A 23,411-nucleotide genomic window follows, 5' to 3' on the forward strand; every position below is an offset into this window, starting at 1 on the left:
ATATTGTATTAGTTTCTTATGGCTGCTTTCATAAAGTACCACAGGCTGGATGAAATAAAACAGCAGAAATTTATTCTCTCACAGTTCTGGAAGCTAGATGTCCAAAATCAGGATGTCTGCAGGACCATGCTCTCTCTGATGGCTCTAGGGAGGACTCCATTCTATACCTTTTTCTTAGCTTCTGTTGTTCACTGGCAATCTTTGGCATTCCTTGGCTTGCAGCTGCATAACTCCAATCTTTGCCTCCATCTTCACATGCTGTTCTTCCCTCTTATGTGTCAGTCTGTATCTTCTCCTCTTCCTGTAAGGACATATTGGATTAAGGACTCTTCCTACTTCAGTATGACCTCATCTTACATATTAATTATACCTGCAAAGATCCTGTTTCCAAATAAGGTCACATTTACAGGTACCAGGGGTTAAGGCTTCAAAATACCTTTTGGAGGGACACAATTCAACTCACAACGTCTATGATAGTCAGCAGGAGTAAAAAAACAACACCAGAATCCTCCAGTTAGGCATAAACATGGTAACCCTTAGCTTCTTCAAAAAGAAGGTAGAACCCAAGGGTCCATATGGTGGGGATGGGGGAAGCTTTGGCCACTTTCTGGGATGGACAGTTAAGGGCTTTGATGTGGTGTCAGAACAGTTCAGAAATCTCATTTAGCCAGTCCTTATTCACTCAATCAACAGCTCCCTGTGGGATCCTGCATTCCAAGAGCTAGGTAGGGAGCAAGGCAGGCAGGATCCATTTAATCACGGCTTCTGGTTTACTGGGGTGACTGACAACCAGAGGTTTACACTAATGAGGGCACAACTACAAACTAAAATAAGCTCTGACAGGAAGAAACCTAATGTCACCAAGGAGACCTTCCTGCGACTGTTTTTCCTCCTTCCCTTTCTTCAATTACCTTTCCCCTGGGAAACCTGTAGGTATTTCAACATCTCAGTGAAACAGAGTGGGCTAGAGTGTCCCTAGTGGCCAATATGGGCATAGCAAGGATCCAAACTAGAACAAATCGAGTGGGGGCTGGGAGATGAAGGGAGTCAGTGGGGGAGATGCAGTTGCCAGGCAGGAGTGTGTCTCACCCAGGTCTTCCTTTAACTGTGCAGTGAACATGGTCTGGGAGATTCATGGCCAGTGGACAAGAGCTTTAAAGTTTTTACCAATTTGAAGCTGCGGACCCCTCTAACTCACCCTTCTTCCCTACCAAAATCCATCTATTGTTTGGTCCATCCTGTGATGCCAGGAAGGCAGGCTAAGTTCTGGCCAAGCTAGGGTTAAGCCACAAAGAGCAACCCTCCTCTATCCTGGCTATAATGACAATGAAATCCTACCTACCCTGGGTAGCTCTCAAATCTGTCTCCATCTCTGGGCCCACTACCAGGGCTCCATCTCCTACCTCCCTGCAGTATACCAAATGCTGTCTGACCCCTTCCAATTCACCTTCCACCTACACTGGTGACAGAAGGATCCTTCTTAAACATCAGTCAGACCAAGGTGAGACTTCCTTAGTCCAGTGGCTAAGACTTCCACTCCTAATCAGGGGGCCCAAGTTCCAGCCCTGGTCAGGAAACTAGATCCTACACACCACAACTAAAGATCTTGCTCAAGTGCTGCAACTAAGACCCAGTTCAGCCTAAATAAGTACATGCTCTGTGCTGTGCTAAGTCGATTCAGTCGTGTCTGACTCTGCAACCCCATGGACTGTAGCCCATCAGGTTCCTCTGTCTATGGGATTCTCCAGGCAAGAATACTGGAGTGGGTTGCTGTGCCCTCCTCCAGGGGATCTTCTCAACCCAGGGACCAAACCAGAGTCTCTTATGCCTCCTGCATTGGCAGGCGGGTTCTTTACCACTAGTGTCACTTGGGAAGTCAAATAAGTAAGTAAATATTTTTTACAATAACAATGGAATATAATGAAAAGAAAAAAGACCAATACCAAAAAAGACCAATGGAATATAATGAAAAGAAAAAAAACCATTGCCTTCCCCCCTTTCTTCAGGGAGGCTCCTTGTGACCTGGCTCCCAGCTCCCACCTGGTATTCCAGTCCCACCTGCTTTGGCTGAGCTTTGTTCAGACGCTTGTGGCTGCCTCCACACCAGATGCAGCATCACCTCTCTGCCTGGAATTCCTTGTCTAGTCCTGTCCAGCTGGCTAACTCCATCTGGTCACTGCCGAGCCAGCTCAATCAGTACCTCTGAGTGAATTAAGTGCCTCTTCTCAGAACTCCCTTCTCCCACTATTACTGCATTGTGACATAACTGTCTTTTCCCTCTCCCCTAGACCGGAACATCCTTGCAGCAGAAACTGTATCTGATTATGCTGTGATTCTCCCCCCGACTCCCCACCCAACCCTGTGCCTAGACTGGGACCTGGCACAACAATGAAGTCCCTCATGGTTCAGCTGGTGGTCCACTGCCCATCTAACCACATGCTCTGGCCTTAGATTATATACATTTATGTTCCTAAATGGATTCTGATTGTGTGACCAGATATTTTTGGGGGTGTGAGCCTTCACTGCCACCCCTAGCTGAAAGTGCCCCCAAAAGAGGGCCCAGGAAACTCTTGGATAGAGGTCCTACTGGAAAGATGGTGTCTCACGGTGGGGCGGGGCACTCCCCACTCCCTTCCATTCTGCCACGAGTCAGTTCTTGAAGTGAGCTGTCTCTGAGGTGCTCCCCAGGCCACTCCCTGCCTTATTCCAGCACTTCTCAGATTCCCACCTCAGCCTTGGAGTTGGGGTGAATAGGGGTATCTGTCACCTCCTGGGTCAGCAGAGCCAGAGGATCCAGGAAAGCATGGGTGGGGAGCTCATTCATGGATGCTGGGTTCCATTGGCACCCGTCAGCACCTATCAAAATCCTGGGAACTGAAGCTTCTGGGATGGAGTAAAGGTGCAGAAAAGACAGCCAGTTTCATAACCCACTTTCTAGCATGGGAGGCAGAAACTCAGTCTGCCACGTGAGCAGGGTAACACTCTGAAGGTGGGGAAACAACATGTCCCTCTCCTCTCCATAGCACAGGGTGAGTTTCTAGGCTGGAAGGTGACTTACCTGACCCAAGACATCTTCAATGAGAAAGTCTCTGCTTGCATTGTCCTGGTGACGACAATCAGGACTTTAGACACTAGCGATCTTGGAAAGTTGACCCTCTTCCAGAACCAAGAGCAGTCTCTCCTGAGACTCTACCATGCAGGACCTCTTCTGCGTTGTATCATTTAAATTCAGATGCGGACACCCAGTGCCAGCCCAGGGCAACCTTGTTGTCAGGACAGTTTATATTCTCTCCATACTCCCTGGGCTGCTCCTGAGAGAGTCAGACACACACACCCCAATCCCTTGGCTCTCCCCAGGGACTCATCAAGAACAAGACATTAGGGAGAATAGCCAGAGTCAGAGTCTGTTTGACAGGGTCCACCTATCCAAAGCTCAAGCAGAGCTGGGGTTGAGAGTGAACTCCCTGAAGAGCCCCTTCTATCAACTGCAGAAACCTACCTCTTGTTACCAGCAGAAAAATTTATTTCAGCTTTTTGCCTACAAAGTGACATATTTCCCCATCTCCTCTTTTCCAAGGATGCTGTTGTGAGGGGACAGGGTCTGCTTCTATGATCTTGGAGCTATGTGCCCCTCCCCCTCATATTTGCTAGAGTGTGTCCAATACACAGCACTCCTTCCACCCTCCCACCTGACTTGGAGTTGGGCAGAAAGGCTTATAAGGCTGTTATCTCTCAACAGACAGCTGTGCAGGGCCAGAGGCATCAGCTTATCAGGGAGCCTGCAGTGATTCACAGCCCAAGTCCCAGCTTCTCTGCTGAATAGTAATTTCCAGCAGTGGATTTGTGCTCCATCTCTCCTCCCCCTCTCCCAAGGGTGTGCTGTCCTTTCTCAGAGAGAGAGAGCAGTGAAGGGTAGATTCTATCCATGGGGCTGGGGGGCTCTGTGCCAGCCTTCTGGTAGGGCTGTTTATTGGCAGGAGGCTGCAGGCTTAGGGAGCCCAGTTGGGTCTGCCACCCTTGGCAGTGACCCCCAGAAAAAAAAAGCAGTATGCTGCTCCCTTTCCCTTGGTGGTAACACATAAAGTGACAAAGGTCCCCTTCTGGCCACAAGCCCTGAAGCTACTGGAGCTAGCCAGGGAGGGCTGAGAAAGAGGGAGGAACCAGGCACTGGGTAATGTGCTCCCGGCACCATTTTGAAGCTGTCCAGTTTTTGTGCCTGACCCATAAGACTCCAAAAGCTGATTCCAGGCTGGAGGGAACTGACACACAAGGGGGCAGACCAGAGCAGTCTCGACACAGGCAAGCGGTTAGGAGAAAACCCAGGGACAGAGCCATTTTTTGGTTTGTTTTATTGGAAGCAAGACTCCAGCTGTGGGGCTCAAGGGAGGTGGCATGGAGAGTTCTGTCCTGGGTCTCTCCCTCTGGGCCAGCATGGGGAAAATGGGATGTTAAAAGAGGCTATGGAGATAGCCCTGTCACCATGATCTCAGGATGCTCCTTAAAAGCAGGGAAAGGAAAACTAGAAACTGTCCTGGGGTGAGGGGCAGAATAGCCCCTTACCCCTTGCCACTCAAAATCACCCGCCCGCAAGCAGTGGTTTCCAGCCCTTTGCCCTCTGCTGACAATGGTGGGGTGATTCCAAGAGCTTTCCTCAGCTTCCACCTTCCTAGCCCATTTCAAGAATGCTAAATGAACCTTTAACCCTTGGGGTTAACTGCTCAAGAGTCCCATTGCCCATCACTCCCTCCCTGAAGAAGGTCCCCGTATGGTTCAGAAAAGCTGAAGGTGTCGTCAGGCAACACAGGTGGAGGAGCAACCCCACCACGAAGCTTCCCTGGGGTCCCCCTCTTGTCGCCTTGGGGTCTATGCTGCCACATTGTAGGTTCCAGAGTACCAAGGCGTGAAAGGCTAGAGATGCGTCTCAAGGTCGAAGCTCCGGGGTAAGATCCAGCCCGTCCAGGTGGCCCAGAGGCCGCAGTTCTCAGGCGGTCTGGTCCTCTTCAGCAGCACCTGGTTCGGGTTGTGACCTCTTCGCGGAGCTCTCTCCAGTAGCAGGTTCCCCTAGACTCCTCTTGGACGTCGGAGCAGTTGGCTGGGACGAGGGGCCAGGATGGGGGTTCGGCGGCTGGTAGCCGGGTTGGCGCGGATCCAGGGCATCCTTGGAAAGTAGGATGGCGAGGCTGGGCACGTTCTTAAGTACACTGAGACTGGCGGCTGGCTCGCCAGGCTTCTGCCCCGGCGTGGGCTCCGGAGGGAGGCTCTGCCACAGCTCGCGCACGCTCTGGTAGCGCAGCCGCGTGACCTGATGCAGACCCGCCAGGCGGCGCTTGAGGATCTCGGCACACGTGACGGTTTTGGTGGTGGCTCGACCGCAGCCGCTGAAGACGATGGCGCGCGTGGCTGGCTGCGCCATGCTGGCAGTGGCGAAGGCCAGCAGGTTCCGGATCTTGCTGCCCTCCTTGACCCGCATATGCACGGCGCCCGGCGCCAGGTCGGCGAAGGGGCCTGAGCCCGGGCCGCCCTCCTCATCCCCGCTCCCCACCGGCGCCTCCTCGGAGCGCACCTTACGGAAGTTCTCCATGCGCCGTCGTTGCGGGGACGCGGGCTTCGACATCGGGCCGCCTCAGCCCCGGGGCTGCATGTCGGTGGGTCGCGTCCGGCAAGGGCCGGCAGGGGTAAGGGCGCGGGAGCGGCGTGGACGCTGGCTGGCCGATTGGGACAGTGCGATCCTAGCCTTCCACTTCTCTCCACTGGGCGCTGCTCTACTCGGCGATCTCGGCGCCCTGTGCTCCGCGCCTTTAGCTGAGGCCCCGCCTCAGAGCCTGGAGCCCCGCCCCTGCCGCCGGGCCCCGCCCCTTACCCAGCCCTGCCGGCCCGCGCCCCTGCCTCACCAGCCTTTTGCGTGCGTCCACTCCGGTCCTCGGATACCCGGGCTTGGGAGGTGCGCGCACCGCGGGGTGCCATGGCAGTGCCAGGGGTGACCTGCCAGCTGAAGTTTCCCTATAATCACCACCAGCCCTCCCTGAGCCAACCTTCATAAACCTGCAACCTAAATAAAAACTGCGTTTGCTGGACAAACGCCGCTTCAAGCCGGGTTCCCGAGCCCTTCTGCGGTTCAGCTGAAGGCCACCCACCCCTTGCCTGCTCCAAATGAGAGATTTCAAAGCGGCCTTCTGGGGACTGGGGCCTCTTTCTCCCACTTCTAGAGGAACGACACCCCCACCCCACCCCGATCCCGTCCCTTCGCTCCCGAGCCGCTCTTCTCGCCTGAAGGACAGCCTGCGCGCTGTCAGCAGAGTGTGGTAGGCGCTGGCTCCGTCTCCGTTCCGCGCCTGCCCTCGACGACTATGTCTCGGCGTGGTCCTCGCAGGGCAGCCGGAGAACTGAGGTCTCAGCCTCGCCGCGCCTGACCGGAGCTGAAGGTTCCCAGACACCCCCGCACACCCGCTGGGGTGTGCAAACTGGGGCTCTGGGCCAGGCTGTCCCCTGGGATGAATGGGACGAGAACAATGAGACCCCCTTCTCAAGAGGGACTTCCCTGGTGGCTCAGACGGCAAAGCGTCTGCCTACAAGCGGGAGAGCCCTGGGTTTGAAAGATCCCCTGGAGAAGGAAATGGCAATCCGCTTCAGTCCTGTTGCCTGGAAAATCCCATGGACAGAGGAGTCTGGTAGGCTACAGTCTATGGGGTCGCAAATGGGGACACGACTGAGCGACTTCACTCACTTTTCTCAAGAGGAGTGAAGCTTCCTCCACCCATGCCTGAAAGTCGAGTATTAGAGCTGCAAGCCTTCGAGTAAGCCAGATATTGTCCTCTGCTCGCGTGGATCCCGCTTCTCAGGTGGAATTTGTTGTTAGTCAACCGGGCCTCCTGGGACCCAGTGGGGTCCTTTTTCAGAAAAGAGACTGGGTAAAAGCAGGTTTTGAGGGAGAAGGGAGGTAGCTGGGAAACGGAAATCTCGGGGACATAATAGAATTACTGGGTGCCCCTCCCGGGAACTCCGCAAGACCGAAGGAGTGGCCCGGGATCTCTTTCCAGGAGAGATGGACACTGAAGGGAGAGCTGAGATTGGGCTTTCAAGGATTGCTGATGAGAGAGAGCGGGTTTGTGAAGGAGCTGTACTACAACTGCCCTAGGGCCTCGTCCTTCATCCTTCCACCCCTCGCGCGCACACAAAGTGAAGGTGGGCCAGACCTGATCCGGGCGAGGGTGATTACGACGGGGCCTGGCGAAGTGGAGCCCTGATAGCTGCGGCGGACGGGAAGCCCTAGAAGTGCTGGGGTCATCCCAGTGCCCGGGTGAGCTGGTGCCCAGTCTTGAGACGGGGCTGCTGGGGCCCCTCCTTTCCTCCAGACCGCTTTCGCCTTCTCAGTATCTCGTATCTCTTAGCACTCTGCCCTGCTGTTTGGAACCCGGGACTGACTCCAATACGGTCCTTTGGGAGTGACTGGAGAGCAAGTGGACTTTTGAGCCCCAGTACATGAATGACCACCCTCTTCTCGGATCTCCTGTTCGCACGCTGGGGAGAGAGGCTCTGGAGCGCGCTTTCGGCTCGGAACCTTTGTTTCTGGCCTCTCGCAGCTCCCGCGCTGCCCCGCCCGCCGCCCCGCCTGGAGGAACAGCCGTAGGAGTCGAAGGGCAGCAGTCTGGTGAAGACACAAGAGTTTGAAGCTCTTGGCGAGGCTCAAGGATACTCAGCTTCTGTAAAACTGGGGCAGTTGTGGGCCTTAACGGGCATCAGTTTCGTTAGGCCTGAGAAAAAGTCCCCAAACCACTGGAATCTAAGTCCGAACCGGTTGGTTACAGGAGAAGAGAGCTCTCCATCCACGGGGGTATGTAAGCCTAGGCTGAACGTTCACTTGGAGGGGATTAATCAGGGGTCTCAGTTTGGAGGAAGGGGCCTGGGAGCTCCGCGTTTACGTCTGTTGAGGATGAAGCAGTTCTGCATTCCCCCGGCTTGGCCCTGGAAAGCCTCGCCCCGCCATCCCCCTCCACTGCCGCCAGCTGGAGAAGACTCGGTTCACTTCGCTCCCCAGTCGGTGAAGGGAGGCCGCGGAAAAGGCCCGCGTCCCCTCCCGTCGCTCCCCTCCCCTTCTCCAGCTCCCTCTGCAGCACTTAAAATGTAAATGTACATCATGATTAGCCGCCGGGTCGCTAATTACCGCTGAAGCCATTCATTACCCTGTCAGCGCGCGTCGCAGCACACCGGCTGTGCGCTCCTGCGGGGCGGCGGAGTGGCAGGGCTTAGCGGGGAACTAGGACGCGGAGGGGAGCGGAAAGATTTAAAGCGCGGCGGCGGGGCGGGGGGAGCTGTAAATGAGGGTAGCGAGGTTGGCAGAGGGCAACCGAGGGCGGGAGAAGGGCCTGTGCGCTGGATGGCCAAGCGCGGGGGTGGGGCAGGGAAAGGGAGAAATGCATTAGACGAGGGAAAAGGAGCAAGGATAGCAGAGGAGAGACGCGCTGTGAGAGAGGAAAGCGGGGTGAGAAGCGAGGCCCGGGAAGGGCACGCCGGAGGAGGCAGGGAGGAACGGGGGAGGGGAACAGGGGGACCCGGCAGACGCAGTTGGGAGGAGAGCAGAGGGCTCCACTCTTGGGAAGATGCTTAAGTTGAGCATCTGTGGCACACACTCCACGACAGAGACAGAAACGTAGAAAGAGAGTCAAGACTTTCTGTTAAAAAGTCTCACAGTAGGACCACAAGTTTTTTTTTTTTTTAAGTGTGTGCATGTTTATAGATGTAAGTGCATTTTAAAATTATTTTTATCTTTTTGTAGTGTGCGCTGTTTTCTAGTACACACACACTGAAGCCTCAATTTGTGCCTTCAGAATACAAAGTTTAAGCCTGGAGGTTTGGAACAGACTGTGTAATGAGGTCCTGACCTTGAAGTCTGAGCTTCATTAGCTTCTTTTTGCCTCTGCGTGACCTTGGGCCATTAGCCCCTGTGCCTTGGTTTGCTCAGCTGTAAAATGGGACTAATACAGGAACCTGCCTCATAAAGCAGTTGTGAGACACCTAACAGTCTCAGAACCTTGGCTGGTAAGTTCTCAGGGAATGTTGGCTAATGTTATTTTTCACGTATTCAGTTCAGTTCAGTTCAGTCACTCAGTCGTGTCTGACTCTTTGCGACCCCATGACTCACAGCATGCCAGGCCTCTTTGTCCATCACCAACTCCCGGAGTTTACTCAAACTCATGTCCATCAAGTCGGTGATGCCATCCAGCCATCTCATTTTCTGTCGACCCCATCTCCTCCCACCCCCAATCCCTCCTAGCATCAGACTCTTTTCCAGTGAGTCAACTCGTCACATAAGGTGGCCAAAGTATTGCAGTTTCAGCTTTAGCATCAGTCCTTCCAACGAACACCCAGGATTGATCTCCTTTAGAATGGACTGGTTGGATCTCCTTGCAGTACAAGGGACTCTCAAGAGTCTTCTCCAACACCACAGTTCAAAAGCATCAATTCTTCAGCGCTCAGCTTTCTTCACAGTCCAACTCTCACATCCATACATGACCATAGGAAAAACCATATCCTTGACTAGATGGACCTTGGTTGCCAAAGTAATGTCTCTGCTTTTCAATATGCTATCTAGGTTGGTCATAACTTTCCTTCCAAGGAGTAAGTGTCTTTTAATTTCCTGGCTGCAGTCAGCATCTGCAGTGATTTTGGAGCCCCAAAAAATAAAGTCTGACACTGTTTCCACTGTTTTCCCATCTATTTACCATGAAGTGATGGGACCAGATGCCATGATCTTCGTTTTCTGAATTATTTGTGGTTAAAATAAATTTTAAAAGTTAATAAAGGGAGAGGGGAGGAAGAAAGGGAAAGAAGTGGGCAAAACCTTGGAAATAGTGGTTTTCCTAATATGCAGAGGATTAGGGAGTGGCAAAGTAGACTCTTTTCACCCTCCAAAGAGTTGGAGGGGTGACCAGGCTGGAGCTCAAGCCTTGCAAGTGCGCCTCCAGTCCCTCATCTGCCAGGGGACCTTTGTAGCAGTGCATCTATCTGCCTCTCATGGACAAGTTGCTTCTTACCCCAATAGTGGGAGGAAGAAAACCCCTGGTGCAGGGCAGATCTCTTCCTCCTCTGTCTCCAGTGGCAGAAAGAGCATGACGGGCCCCTAAAACCCCTGGTCCTAGTCCCAGTCTGTTCAGGCAGGGACTTGGGAGACAGGAACTAGAAAGTTAGAGCCAGAGGAAGGTCACATTTATCAGGCACCCACCAAGTGCCCAGCATTGGGCCAGGCACTCTCATATCTATTCCCTGATTTAATCTTTAAAATCTTCCTTTTTATCATTGTCTGGCAGATGTGGAAACTGAGGCACAGAGAGATTAAGTAACCAGCCCAATATATTTAATACCACAGCTAGAAAGCAGCAACCACAGGTATTCTAACACAGGTGTTCTATCTCACCTGTGCGTTGTGAGCATTAGTCCCTCAGTCTTGTCTAACTCTTTGTGACCCCATGGACTGTAGTCTGCCACATTTCTCTGTCCATGGGATTCTTCATGCAAGAATACTGGAGTGGGTAGCCATTGCCTTCTCCAGAGGATCTTCCCACCCAGGGATCAAACCCATGACTCCTGCATTGCAGGCAGATTCTTTACCGTTTGAGCCACCTTCACCTGAGTATAAGAGAAAAGGAAACTTCACAATGATTTGACCTCTCTAGTAAAGGTGTGAGTTGGTTTTGGGGGAGAGAGGCAATTCCTACAATGGGGAAGAGGTACTGGTTATCTATTGCTGCATAAAAAATCACCCCAAAACTGACTAACTTAAAAACATTCATTATCTTACCCAATTTCTTAGGGTTAGAAATCCAAGAGCAGCTTATAGGGGTGGTTCTAGCTCGGCACCTCTCATGGGTCTGGAGCATCTGCTCGCAAAGTTATTCACATTTTGGTCAGAGGCTTCAGTTTCTTATCATATGGATTGCTCCATAGATCTCCTCATGACAATCAGCTGGCTTCTCCTGAAGCTGAGGAGGGGAGAGGGGAAGATGGGGCAGGGGGAGGGAGCAGGGAGAGAAAGGAGAGAGGACAAGAAGGAAGCCACAAAATCTTTTATGGCTCCACCTCCTCAGAAGGGGAATTTGGTTCCATTTCTTAAAGTGAGTAGTATCAAAGAATGTGTAGGCATTTCAAAACCCCAGCAGAAGGGGCGTGTTTGGGAGGCAAATTCAAGAGAAGGAATCAAGACTCAATATATTGAAAGACTTTGGATCAGAAGAGCTGGATTTATTTGTTTGTTGTTAAGTTGATGCATCATCCTAAAAAATGATGCTGTGAAAGTGTTGCACTCAGTATGCCAGCAAATTTGGAAAACTCAGCAGTGGCCACAGGACTGGAAAAGGTCAGTTTTTATTCCAATCCCAAAGAAAGGCAATGCCAAAGAATGCTCAAACTACCGCACAGTTGCACTCATCTCACATGCTAGCAAAGTAATGCTCAAAATTCTCCAAGCAAGGCTTCTACAGTACGTGAACTGAGAACTTCCAAATGTTCAAGCTGGATTTAGAAAAGGCAGAGGAACCAGAGATCAAATTGCCAACATCTGATGGATCATGGAGAAAGCAAGAGAGTTCCAGAAAAACATCTACTTCTGCTCCATTGACTACACCAAAGCCTTTGGCTGTGTGGATCACAACAAACTGTGGAAAATTCTTCAAGAGGTGGAAATACCAGACCACCTTACCTGTCTCCAGAGAAATCTGTATGCAGGTCAAGAAGCAACAGTTAGAACCAGACATGTAACAATGGACTGGTTCCAAATTGGGAAAGGAATATGTCAAGACTGTATATTGTCACCCTGCTAATTTAACTTATATGGAGAGTACATCATGAGAAACGGTGGGCTGGATGAAGCACAAGCTGGAATCAAGCCTGCCAGGAGAAATATCAATAACCTCAGATATGCAGATGACACCACCCTTATGGTAGAAAGTGAAGAACTAAAGAGCCTCTTGATGGAGAGTGAAAAAGTTGGCTTAAAACTCAACATTCAGAAAACTAAGATCATGGCATCTGGTCCCATCACTTCACGGCAAACAGATGGGGAAACAGACCATCTGTAAATATTTTATTTTCTTGGGCTCCAAAGTCACCGCAGATGGTGACTGCAACCATGAAATTAAAAGACACTTGATCCTTGAAAGCAAAGGTATGATCAACCTAGATAGCATATTAAAAAGCAGAGACATTACTTTGCCAACAAAGGTCTGTCTAGTCAAAGCTATGGCTTATCCAGTAGTCATGTGTGGATGTGAGAGTTGGACTATAAAGAAAGCTGAGCCCTGAAGAATTGATGCTTTTGAACTGTGGTGTTGGAGAAGACTCCTGAGAGTCCCTTGGACTGCAAGGAGATCCAAGCAGTCCATCCTAAAGGAAATCAGTCCTGAATATTCATTAGAAGGGCTGATGCTAAAGCTGAAACTACAATAATTTGGCCACTTGATGTGAAGAACTGACTCATTGGAAAAGACTCTGATGCTGAGAAATATTGAAGGCAGAAGGAGAAGGGGACAACAGAGGATGAGGTGGTTGGATGACATCACTGACTTGATGGACATGAGTTTGAGCAAGCTCCGGGAGTTGGTGATGGACAGGGAGGTCTGGTGTGCTGCAGTCCATGGGGTCGCAAAGAGTTGTACACGACTGAACGACTGAACTGAACTGAAATGGATGCAAGAGGGGCAACTTTCCCAAGATTGTTTTCAAGTCTTTGGTCATGGGTGTAAGAGCAGTCACCACTTTACAGGGCTCTCCTGGAGGCTGAGTAAGATTATGGCTGTCAGAGCTCTTTGTAAATTTAACACTGCTAGGCAATGATGCCTGGAGGTGAATGTAGCCTGGGGGCGAGCTCTGCTATATCAGAATCCCTGCCCAGGCCAGGTGCCCTTCCCTTAGACTGAGTCCTGGGGCCTGCGGCAGTGCTCTGATTCTAGTTCCCCGTCTCTCTTTCCACCCTAGTCCAGCCTCCTTACCATGTTTCCCTTACATCATTGCTTTTTCCCTTGGGCCAGCCAGGATAGGACCCAGGAGTCCCAACACTGCACAGTGTCTACCTGCAGCCCACTCTTGCTGTGTCAGGATATTTGAGAACCTGGGCATAGGAGAAAGGTATAGAATTGATAAGTTTTGGGAATAGTTATCAATTATAGCTGATGTTTACTTAGCCACTTACCGGGTGCCAGACACATGTATTAACTCATTTCATACAACAATGAAGCCACTACCCATTTCATAAGTGAAGTAGAGCCAGGTCAATAGTCAGTCTGGCTCCAGAGTCTGGTTTTTTTAAATAATTGATTTTGGTTGTGCTGGGTCCTCATTGCAGCAGTGGTGGCGAGTGAGGACTCCTCTCTAGATGCAGTGTGAGGGCTTCTCACCACGGTGGCATCTCTTGTTTCAGAGCACAGGCTCTAGGGCGTGTAGTCTTCAGTAGTTGCCGCGGGTGGGCTCAGTAGTTGCAGTTTCCGGGCTCCAGAGCACAGACTCTATAGTTGTGACACGTGGTCTTAGATGCTCCACAGCACGTGGGATCTTCCTGGATCAGGGATCAAACCTGTGTCAGGTGGTTTCTTTACTACTGAGCCACCAGGAAAGCCCCCAGAGTCTGTTCTTAATCATGGCACTAGACCATCTACAGGAGGAAGAGGAAGCAGGATGGAAAGCTCTAGGCTTCCTCGGGTACCACAACGAAGGTTCTGAAACTCCGGGGTAGAATTCTGCTCTGTCAGGTGCTTGCCTGGGATGGTGGTGAGGGTAGGGGCACCAGGGCCATTCTTTCTCTTCCCACTCAGACCTGGGGCACAGCTAGGGTGCTTGGTTTATGCCATCCCAGAATTTTAACTATCCTTCAGGGATGCACTGAGTTTCTCTATAGCTTACAAAATGCTTTTCTATCTAATAGCCAGGAGCAGCTAGTGGAGTGGTTAAGAGCATGGACTTTGGAGCCCAACTGCCTGGGTTTGAATCTCAGCTCTGAAACTTGTCAGCTGTGCCCTTGGTCAAGCTGTGGGAATCTCTTTGTGCCTCAGTTTCCTCTACTGTAAAATGGAATCTGTGAGGATGGTAATAGGACTTCTTGGAATTGTCTCATCCTATCTCTCCCAGTACTTCCATGGGATCATCATCTCTCGCTTTGCAGATATAGGCTAACTCTCTTGCCCAGAGACTCAGCTACTGAGCATTGAGGCTTGTAGGCAAACCTGGAGGGTGGGGTTAAAAAAAGAGAGAGAGGAAGGGCAGGATCAGCCCTCATGGGGCAGCCAGAGCTGCTGGGCCCCAGCTGTTTGTTGACAAGCAGGAATGCAGAGCCAGTGGTTTTGTTTTGCTTGTGTGTGATTGAACATTTTCTGCTTCATTTCAATGAGGAGTGGCTGTATCAGCTTTTCTGAATGTTGCATACATAGATCCCTTCCTCCATCACATCCTGTCAGAGTCAGGCTTATAATAAACAGTGTAATTTTGTTGCTGTAGAGGCCCCTAGGATTGAAACACTGGGGAGAAACCAGAAAATAGTTTCTTCTTCCCTGGACTCTCTTCCTGGCAATTGTTCCTTCCCCACCTCCCCATGGTGGAGAGAGTAGAAATAGCTTTTTCACATAATGCCCATTGTCCCCCCCACCGCCAGCCTACTTGTCCAGAACAGAGCCCCAAATCAAGCTGGGTGAAATGGGGTTCATCCCAGTGCAAGAAACTGCTTGGTCAAATCCCGTTTATGTCCACGAAGGTCTCCTGTCACCACCAGGTAATTAATTGTCTTCCTTTCTCTTGAGCAAAAGATGCAGTTAGCCAAGTGTGCTTGCCCTCTATTGTTCTGAAGTAAATCACAGGGCACCCTGTGCATACTGTCCCAGAATATAAATTTTACATATTTCAACAAGGGTTAAGAGTATATTTTGTTTGCTGAATTCCTGGGAGAACTGTCTCTCTGCCCAGAAATCATGCATACTTGCTGATTAATGACCTGACCAGTGTACTTGCTTGGAGAAAGAGAATAGTTGTGATTGGGTGTCACCAGTGCCCATCATTGCTGCCTCCAGGGAAGCCATGGTAACAGGCAGAGCTCCTCTGCTCCCTGAAGCAGTTGTCCTGTTGTACACACAGATCTTCACTCTGAAATACGGGCACCCCTTTCAGATTCTGCCCTAAAGTTCAAGTGAGCAACACAGGTCCAGTGTTTTCCAAAAACAGGCCCCAAATTTCATATTTTTGTATGATGGTAGGTATTTATTTATTTTCAATTTTAAAAAATTCTCTGGCTGTGCTGTGTGGCATGTGGTCTCTTAGTTCCCCGACCAGGGATTGAACGTGTGTCTCCTGTTTTGGAGATGCAGAGTCTTAACCACTGGACCACTAGGGAAGGCAAGTTTAGGTTTTTAAATGTTGCCAAATGTCTCACAGTTCAGTTCAGTTGCTCAGTCCTGTCAGACTCTTTGTGACCTCATGGCAGCATGCAAGGCTTCCCTGTCTATCACCAACTCCGGGAGCTTGCTGAAACTCATGTCCATCTAGTCAGTGATGCCATCCAACCATCTCACCCTCTGTTGTCCCCTTCTCCTTCTGCCTTCAAACTTTCCCAGCATCAGGGTCTTTTCCAATGAGTCAGCTCTTCACATGAGGTGGCCAAAGTATTGGAGTTTCAGCTTTAGCATCAGTCCTTCCAATAAATACCCAGGACTGATCTCCTAGGATGGACTGGTTGGATTTCCTTGCAGTCCAAGGGACTCTCAAGAGTCTTTTCCAACACCACAGTTCAAAAGCATCAGTTCTTCGGCGATCAGCTTTCTTTATAGCCCAACTCTCACATCCACACATGACTACTGGAAAAACCATAGCTTTGACTAGACAGACCTTTGTTGGCAATGTAATGTCTCTGCTTTTTAATATGCTGTCTAGTTTGGTCATACCTTTTCTTCCAAGGAGCAAGCATCTTTTAATTTCATGGCTGCAGTCACCATCTGCCGTGATTTTGAAGCCCAAGAAAATAATGTCTGTCTGTTTCCATTTTTTCCCCATTTATTTGCCATGAAGTGATGGGACCAGATGCCATGATGTTAGTTTTCTGAACGTTGAGTTTTAAGCCAACTTTTTCACTTTCCTCTTTCACTTTCATCAAGAGGTTCTTCTTCACTTTCTGCCATAAGGGTGATATCATCTGAGGTTATTGATATTTCTCCTGGCAATCTTGATTCCAGCTTGTGCTTCATCCAGCCTGGCATTTCTCATGATGTTTTCTGCAAATAAGTTAAATAAGCAGGGTGACAATATACAGCCCTGACATACTCCTTTCCCAATTTGGAACCAGTCCATTTTTACATGTCTGGTTTTAATTGTTGCTTCCTGACCTGCATACAGATTTCTCAGGAGGCAAGTCAGGTGGTCTGTTATTTCCACCTCTTGAAGAGTTTTTCCCAGTTTGTTGTGATCCACATAGTCAAGGCTTTGGTGTAGTCAATGAAGCAGAAGTAGATGTTTTTCTGGAACTCTCTTGCTTTCTCTATGATCCATCAGATGTTGGCAATTTGATCTCTGGTTCCTCTGCCTTTTCTAAATCCAGCTTGAACATCTATAAGTTCTCGGTTCATGTACTGTTGAAGCCTGGCTTGGAGAATTTTGAGCATTACTTTGCTAGCGTGTGAGATGAGTGCAACTGTGCAGTGGTTTGAGCATTCTTTGGCATTGCCTCTCTTTGGGATTGGAATGAAAACTGACCTTTTCCAGTCCTGTGGCCACTGCTGAGTTTTCCAAATTTGCTGGCATATTGATTGAGTGCAACACCTTCACAGCATTATCATTTAGGATTTGAAATAGCTCAACTGGAATTAACAGTTAATAGTTGCTTGCTAACAAATCACCTTGAGGTTTAGTGGTTAAAAATAGCAGTGATTTATTGTTTCTAATGCTTCTGTGATTTGGCTGGGTGCAGCTGGGCAGTTCTGCTCCATATGGTGTCAGCTGGGGTCACTCACTCGAAGGCATTCAGTGGGGCTGGATGCTTTTGCTCGCATGTCTGGTGCCTCAGATTGATGGAATGGCTGGAGATGCTGGCTGGGCCTCTCTCCACATGGTCTCTACCCCAAGATTATTTTTTGAGTGGCTTGATTCTAAAAAGGTGAAAATGGGGTCTTCAAAGACTCTTAGGGTCTCAGTTCAGCTCAGTTGCTCAGTTGTGTTCGACTCTTTGCGACCCCATGAATCACAGCACGCCAGGCCTCCCTGTCCATCACCAACTCCCAGAGTTCACTCAAACTCATGTCCATCGAGTCGGTGATGCCATCCAGCCATCTCATTCTCTGTCGTCCCCTTCTCCTCCTGCCCCCAATCCTTCCCAGCATCAGAGTCTTTTCCAGTGAGTCAACTCTTTGCATGAGGTGGCCAAAGTATTGGAGTTTCAGCTTTAGCATCAGACCTTCCAATGAACACCCAGGATCGATCTCCTTTAGAATGGACTTAGGGTCTAGGCCCAGAAATTACACACGATTACTTCTTTTGAATTCTACTGGTCAAACCAAGATGCATATCTAGCCCAGATTCAAGGTGCAGGAAAAGAAATTGGTGGAAGGTCTAACATGTGTATACAGGCATGGGAGCCATCTCTCTGGACAGTCTACCACAGCAACTAACTCATGTCGTTAAAACACACACATCTGCATGTGTACTTGTAACTAATTCACTTTACAACAGAAACCAACACAACATTGTAAGTTAACTATACTCCAATAAAAATTAATTTCACACACACGTATCTGCAGGTCATAGTGGCCCACAGATATAAGTTCTAATTGAAACTTCTAAGAAATTCACCTGGAAATCCTCCATGACCATGGGTCTTTTTATACTTGCTACTCCCAGCAAGGGATGTAGCAAGAGAAGGAGACTCGGGCTTTTTCTGGTGTTCCTGAGACCTTTGTTCATTGGAGGAAAAGAAGTCAGAAGCTAGGCACTGCCCATGTCTATTACTACTTCTTTCTTATTAACCTCTTTTGGGACTACTTCCATCCATGAGCCTGAATCCCAAAGCTGCCCATTTATAACCGGAAGGGAAGAAAACCAAATGACGGCTGAGATTTCTTTTAATACCCTAGTGGGTACATCAGCTTAAGTCTAAGAATCATTGTAGGGTTTTAATCAGGCCTGTTTTGATTAGGTTGGGGGTTCTGAGGTGGCGCTAGTGGTAAAGAACCCACCTGCCAATGCAGGAGATGTAAGAGGCATGGGTTCGATCCCTGGGTGGGGAAGATCCCCTGAAGGAGGGCATGGCAACCCACTTCAGTATTCTGGCCTGGAGAATCCCATGGACAGAGGAGCCTAGTGAACTACAGTCCATAGTGTCACAGAGTTGGACTTGACTAAAGCGACTTAGCATACATGGACACACGCACATTTTGATTAGATTAGGACTTGGAAATGCCCACTTAGGATGCTAAGAGGCCTCTGTTCCAGTTACCAACTGACAAATTATCCACAATTGAGTTCTGTAAAGCAATAATTTATTATGCTCACAGATTCGGTAGGACAGGAATTTAGGCAGGGCACAGCGAGGATGGTTGGTCTCTTTCTTACCGTGTCTGTGGTTTCAGCTAGAAGACTTACATGAATGCTGGGGCTGGAATAATCTGAAAGCTTGTTTACTTGCATGTCTGTTGGTTCTTTTGGTTGTTGTTGGTTCTTGCAGGCTGTCAAATGGAAGCTTCAGATCTCTATGTGGTCTTTCTGCCTGGGTTTGTTTGAGCTTCCTCACAGCATGGGGGCTGGATTCCAGGGTTAGCGTCCAATGACAGAGAGGGCCAGGCATAAACCATATTGCTTTTTATGAACTTGGGTATCATACAGGGTCACTTTTGCCACATTCTGTTTATCAAGGAAGTCACTAAGCCTTCTCCCAGGCTTGTGGGCAAAGGAAGTAGACTCCATTTCTACATGGGGAGCGGCAAAGTTCTGGAAGAGCATGTTGGACTGGAAATATTGCTGTGGCTGTTTTTAGAGAATATAATCTTCCGTGGCTTTGAAGAGACATTAATTTGGTGAAATCACCATCACACCCAAAATCTGCTCTCCTGCCTCCTCTGACCTCGTCTCTCCCTCTCCCTAATTCCATTCAAGCCTCACCAGCTTCCGTGTGTGTGTGTGTTAGTCACTTAGTCATGTCCAATTCCTTGTGACCCCATGGACTGTAGCCCACCAGGTTCCTTTATCCATGGAATTCACCAGGCAAGAACACCGGAGTGGATTGCCATTTTATTCTCCAGGGGATCTTCCTAACCCAGGGATCGAACCCTGATCTCCTGCACTGCAGGCAGATTCTTTACCATCTGAGCTTTAGGGAAGTTCACCAGCTTCCTTGCTTTCCCTCAAACCCAATGAACACATTTCCATGTCAGGGCCTTTGTACTTGCTGCTCCTTCTGCCTGGAATGCTGTCCCTCTGATATCCCTTAGGTCTCTCCCTCGTATCCTTCAGTCCCTGCTCAAATGTCACCTCTGAAAGGCTTCCCTGATCATCGTGATAAAACAAACAAACAAACCAACGAACACTAGTCTCCCTATTTCAATCTCTATTCCATTGTTTGGCTTTATTTTTTTTTATGGCATTTATTGCCTAACATAATTATATTTTTAGAATTGTCTATTACGTGTTTCCTCCCACTAGAATGCAGGCTCTGAGAGGACGGGGACATTGTTTTGTTCTGCATCTCTAGCACTCAGAGCAGTGTTTGATACTCAGATGGTGGTCAGTATTTGTAGAGGGATAGGGTTCTTTGACATGAAAAAAGCAGCAGCTCACTCCCAGGATGTGGTCTAAAACAGTGGTTCTTAAACTGTGATCCAGGCATCTTTGGAGGTCCTTGGATCTTGGTGGGAGATTGCCGGGAGGGAGGATCTGGGAGGTGAAACATGTTTTAACACTACTGAGACATCATTTGCCTTTTTCATTCTTATTTTCTCATGAATATACAGTGGAATTTTCCGAAGATTGAATGGCATGATATTGCTGCAATTATATGCAGAAGCAGACATGGGACTCCAGCTGCCTTCTATTTAGCCAGACACTAAAGAGGTCTGCAGAATTGCAAAACAATGCCCTCTGCTCTTCACTGAGAGAGGACAGAGTAAGAAAGCAACTGTCTACAAACCAGGAAGTGGGTCCTCACCAGAACTTGACTGTGCTGGCACCCTGATCTCAGACTGTCCAGTCTCCAGAACTGTGAGAAATAAATCTGTTGTTTAAGCCAAAACAAAACAAATAATAACACAATGCCACCCTTCCCACTACTTTTTTAGTGTGTGTTTTGGAAAATATGATGATGATGATGATGATGATGATGAGTCACTTCAGTCGTGTCCGACTCTGTGTGACCCCCTAGACGGAAGCCCACCAGGCTCCCCCGTCCCTGGGATTCTCCAGGCAAGAACACTGGAGTGGGTTGCCATTTCCTTCTCCAATGTGTGAAAGTGAAAAGGGAAAGTGAAGTCGCTCAGTCGTGTCCGACCCCTAGCGATCCCACCGACTGCAGCCTACCAGGCTCCTCCATCCATGGGATTTTCTAGGCAAGAGTACTGGAGTGGCTTGCCATTGCCTTAAATAAAATTGTGTTTTTTATGTTAACATGCAATTTATTTTCATTATCTTGAATGGATGAATACATAAATATTTTTAAATGTTTAAGTTATAACAGTAAATATTGGTAAATGATCCACATTTTCAAAGTTCTAAGAGATTAATAATTTAAGAATGTAAAGTGGTTCTAAGACTAAAATGTTCAAGAGGGTAGGAAGCAGAGAAGCTAAATTGTTTCCTGTATCGCAGAACTAGAGATTGTGGAGCCGATTAGCAGCAGTTCTACGGAGAGAGGAAGGTTGGGAGGAGGCAAGGGGTTTGGATTCAGGCAAGAGTTAATGTATGCAAAAGAGTTGAGCGTCAAAGAGTCCCACGCAGCCATGGAGTCTGAACAAGGCCAGGGCAACAGGGTCTGAGTTCAGGAATGACCAGAAGTATTCTGTGTGCTGTATGCTTAGTTGTGTCCAACTTTTGCGACCCCATGCTAAGTCATGTCTGACTCTTGCGATTCCATGAACTGTAGCCTGCTAGGCTCCTCTGTCCATGGGATTCTCCAGGCAAGAATACTGGAGTGGGTTGCCATTTCCTTCTCCAAAAGTATTCTAGGGACAGTCATGTATGATATTGACTGTTTATCATTGCTCCAAAAGGTTTAATTTATTTGGAGAAATACTTTTGTTTTCATAGTCATTTACATACATACCAAAAAATAAAGCAGCCAGATCTTTGAAATCAAAGAGTAAAACACTGGTTCAAATTAGCTTCAGTTTCTAAAATTAAAAACCAAGCAAGGAAAGTAATAATATATGTCTTATTATATAATGAGCAGCCATAAAATGATCAGTTCCTGAAAGGAAGGCTGACTTGATAACAAACTAGCTCACAAGAGACAGATGAATAAATCAGACACAAATTGTCAAGAATCTGGCAGTCACATCCTCTAATAATCACACTCATTGAAAATGTCCACGGGAGGCCGGGTAATGACCGCTGTTATAGTTGATGGGTCTTGAGTCAGAGAAAGGAGTTCGTCTTATGATTTATCTGATACCTTTCCAATGAATACCTTTTCTGCTCACATTAGCCAGAGTTGGCTTCTTCAGTTGACAGCCTAGAGCCCTTGGTTGTCTTGTAACCTTCAAGATTGATCAAGGAATCAATGTTGACTGATCAAGGACTCTTCAACATGCAGGAGATATTTACTGCCTTGGGAGTGGCTGAAATCACCCAGGGATATGAGTTAAACAATAGTTTAAGTGGACTGTAGACAGAGGGATAACAGTTTTGCTTTTTCTTTACGGAGATGTTTGAAGGATAAATATAAGAAATAAGTTGAGGGCACTGAAGAAAGAGGACAATTGATGGATTAAAATCCCTGAGGAGGGACTTCCCTGGTGGTCTAGTACTTTAAGACTCCAAGCTTCTACTGCAGGGGGCACCAGTTCGATTCTTGGTTGGGGAAAAGATCCTGAAAGCTGTGCAGAGTGGAAAAAAAAAATCCCTGAGGAGATAAGAAGGGTGGGAATCAGAGTAAATTTGGGGAGGGGGAGTTGGCCTTAGCCTGGAGAGAATGGGGAGACATCTGTCTCAGTCCCTTAGTTTTGCTATAACAAAATACCACAGACTCAGCAGCATATAAACAACAAACATTTGTTTCTGGAGGTCCCAGGTCACACACAGTTGGGTGTGTGGGGTCTTCTTCTGGGGGGCAGACGTTTATTGTACCCTTACAATGGTGGAAGGGGCTAGGGAGCTCTTTGGGGGTCTCTTTCATAAGATCACTAATCCCTGGTTTCTTCCCCCAAACCTCACCTCCTAATAATATCACATCACCGGTCAGGATTCAACATATCAATTTGAAGTGGGCCCCAATATTCAGCCTGTAGCAGCATCTCTTCCTCTGGGAACAAGTAGGAAAGGGAAAAGGATGGAGGGGCATGTTAGTTAACTTTTCCCCCTGAAAGAGTAGAGGTTAACTGCTGGGACTAAACGGAGTGGGCACTACTGGGAGGAATTATCCCCAATAGTGGAGGAGGGCATGGCAACCCACTCGAGTATTCTTGCCTGGAGAATCCCCATGGACTGGGGATTCAGTCCATAGGGATGCAAAGAGTCGGATGCCACTTATCGACTTAGCACACACATCCCCAGTGGGCTTTTGCAGGTTCCACTTTTAAGGATATCAGCTGATAGGAGTTTATTGAGAGGAGACCTAGGAAAGAAAACAACACTATTATTGATCATTCATTAATTCCAGATATGTATGGAGTTTCTGCTGTGTGACAGACACTGATGTTGGTGTTGGGTGTATGGCAATGAACAATACAAGAACTGCCCTTGCTCAATGGAGCTGACATTCTAGTGAAATAAAAATAGCCCAGTAAATGTGCTCCTTACCACCTCCATGGCACTGAGTCATCAAATGAGCCGAACCCTATTGCCTCAGCACACAGAATGAAGCGCATGGCCCCCTGAAGGCGCCTAGTTGGTAGCAGGCACTCTCTAGTGTGGCAGACACTGCTGGTACCCTCCTCAGTATTCATTTTCCCAGTCTTCATTACTAATACAACCTTGGTTTTACTGGCAGAAACAAGGTGACCAGTTAAAAAGCTAAAATGTGTCACATAGTCACTTCTGTGCCAAATAGGAGTGATTATGTGACAGTTTAGGACAAAGAGAGATAAATAGAAATTGTTGGGTAGGGCTTTCTGGAAAGCTCATTAAACGGGCATGCAGACTGGCATGCCCTTTGCTCCACGCCCTTCTACCTTTCAGCTGTCTGCAGTGCAACCATGATGGCCGAGGTCGGGAAGACATTGCAAAAGTCTGAGGAAATGGCCCATAGATTT

At 48.6% G+C, this 23,411-nt stretch overlaps 1 protein-coding gene across 1 annotated transcript; it reads right to left on the reverse strand.

Annotated features, from left to right (window-relative positions):
* Positions 1-4,347: 4,347 nt before the first annotated feature.
* RPP25 (ribonuclease P/MRP subunit p25) lies at positions 4,348-5,784 on the reverse strand. Its single transcript, XM_055417605.2, has one exon. The coding sequence runs from the start codon at positions 5,612-5,614 to the stop codon at positions 4,982-4,984; it is 633 nt and encodes a 210-aa protein (XP_055273580.1). The 5' UTR covers positions 5,615-5,784; the 3' UTR covers positions 4,348-4,981.
* Positions 5,785-23,411: the final 17,627 nt, after the last annotated feature.

The sequence above is a fragment of the Moschus berezovskii genome, chromosome 21 (assembly GCF_049115385.1).
Source record: "Moschus berezovskii isolate FMDL1 chromosome 21, NW_MosBer_1.0, whole genome shotgun sequence".
NCBI lineage: Eukaryota > Metazoa > Chordata > Mammalia > Artiodactyla > Moschidae > Moschus > Moschus berezovskii.

Excerpts from the sequence above, each read along its gene's own strand:
- RPP25 (XM_055417605.2), bottom strand. The coding sequence starts at position 5,614 with ATGTCGAAGCCCGCGTCCCCGCAACGACGGCGCATGGAGAACTTCCGT.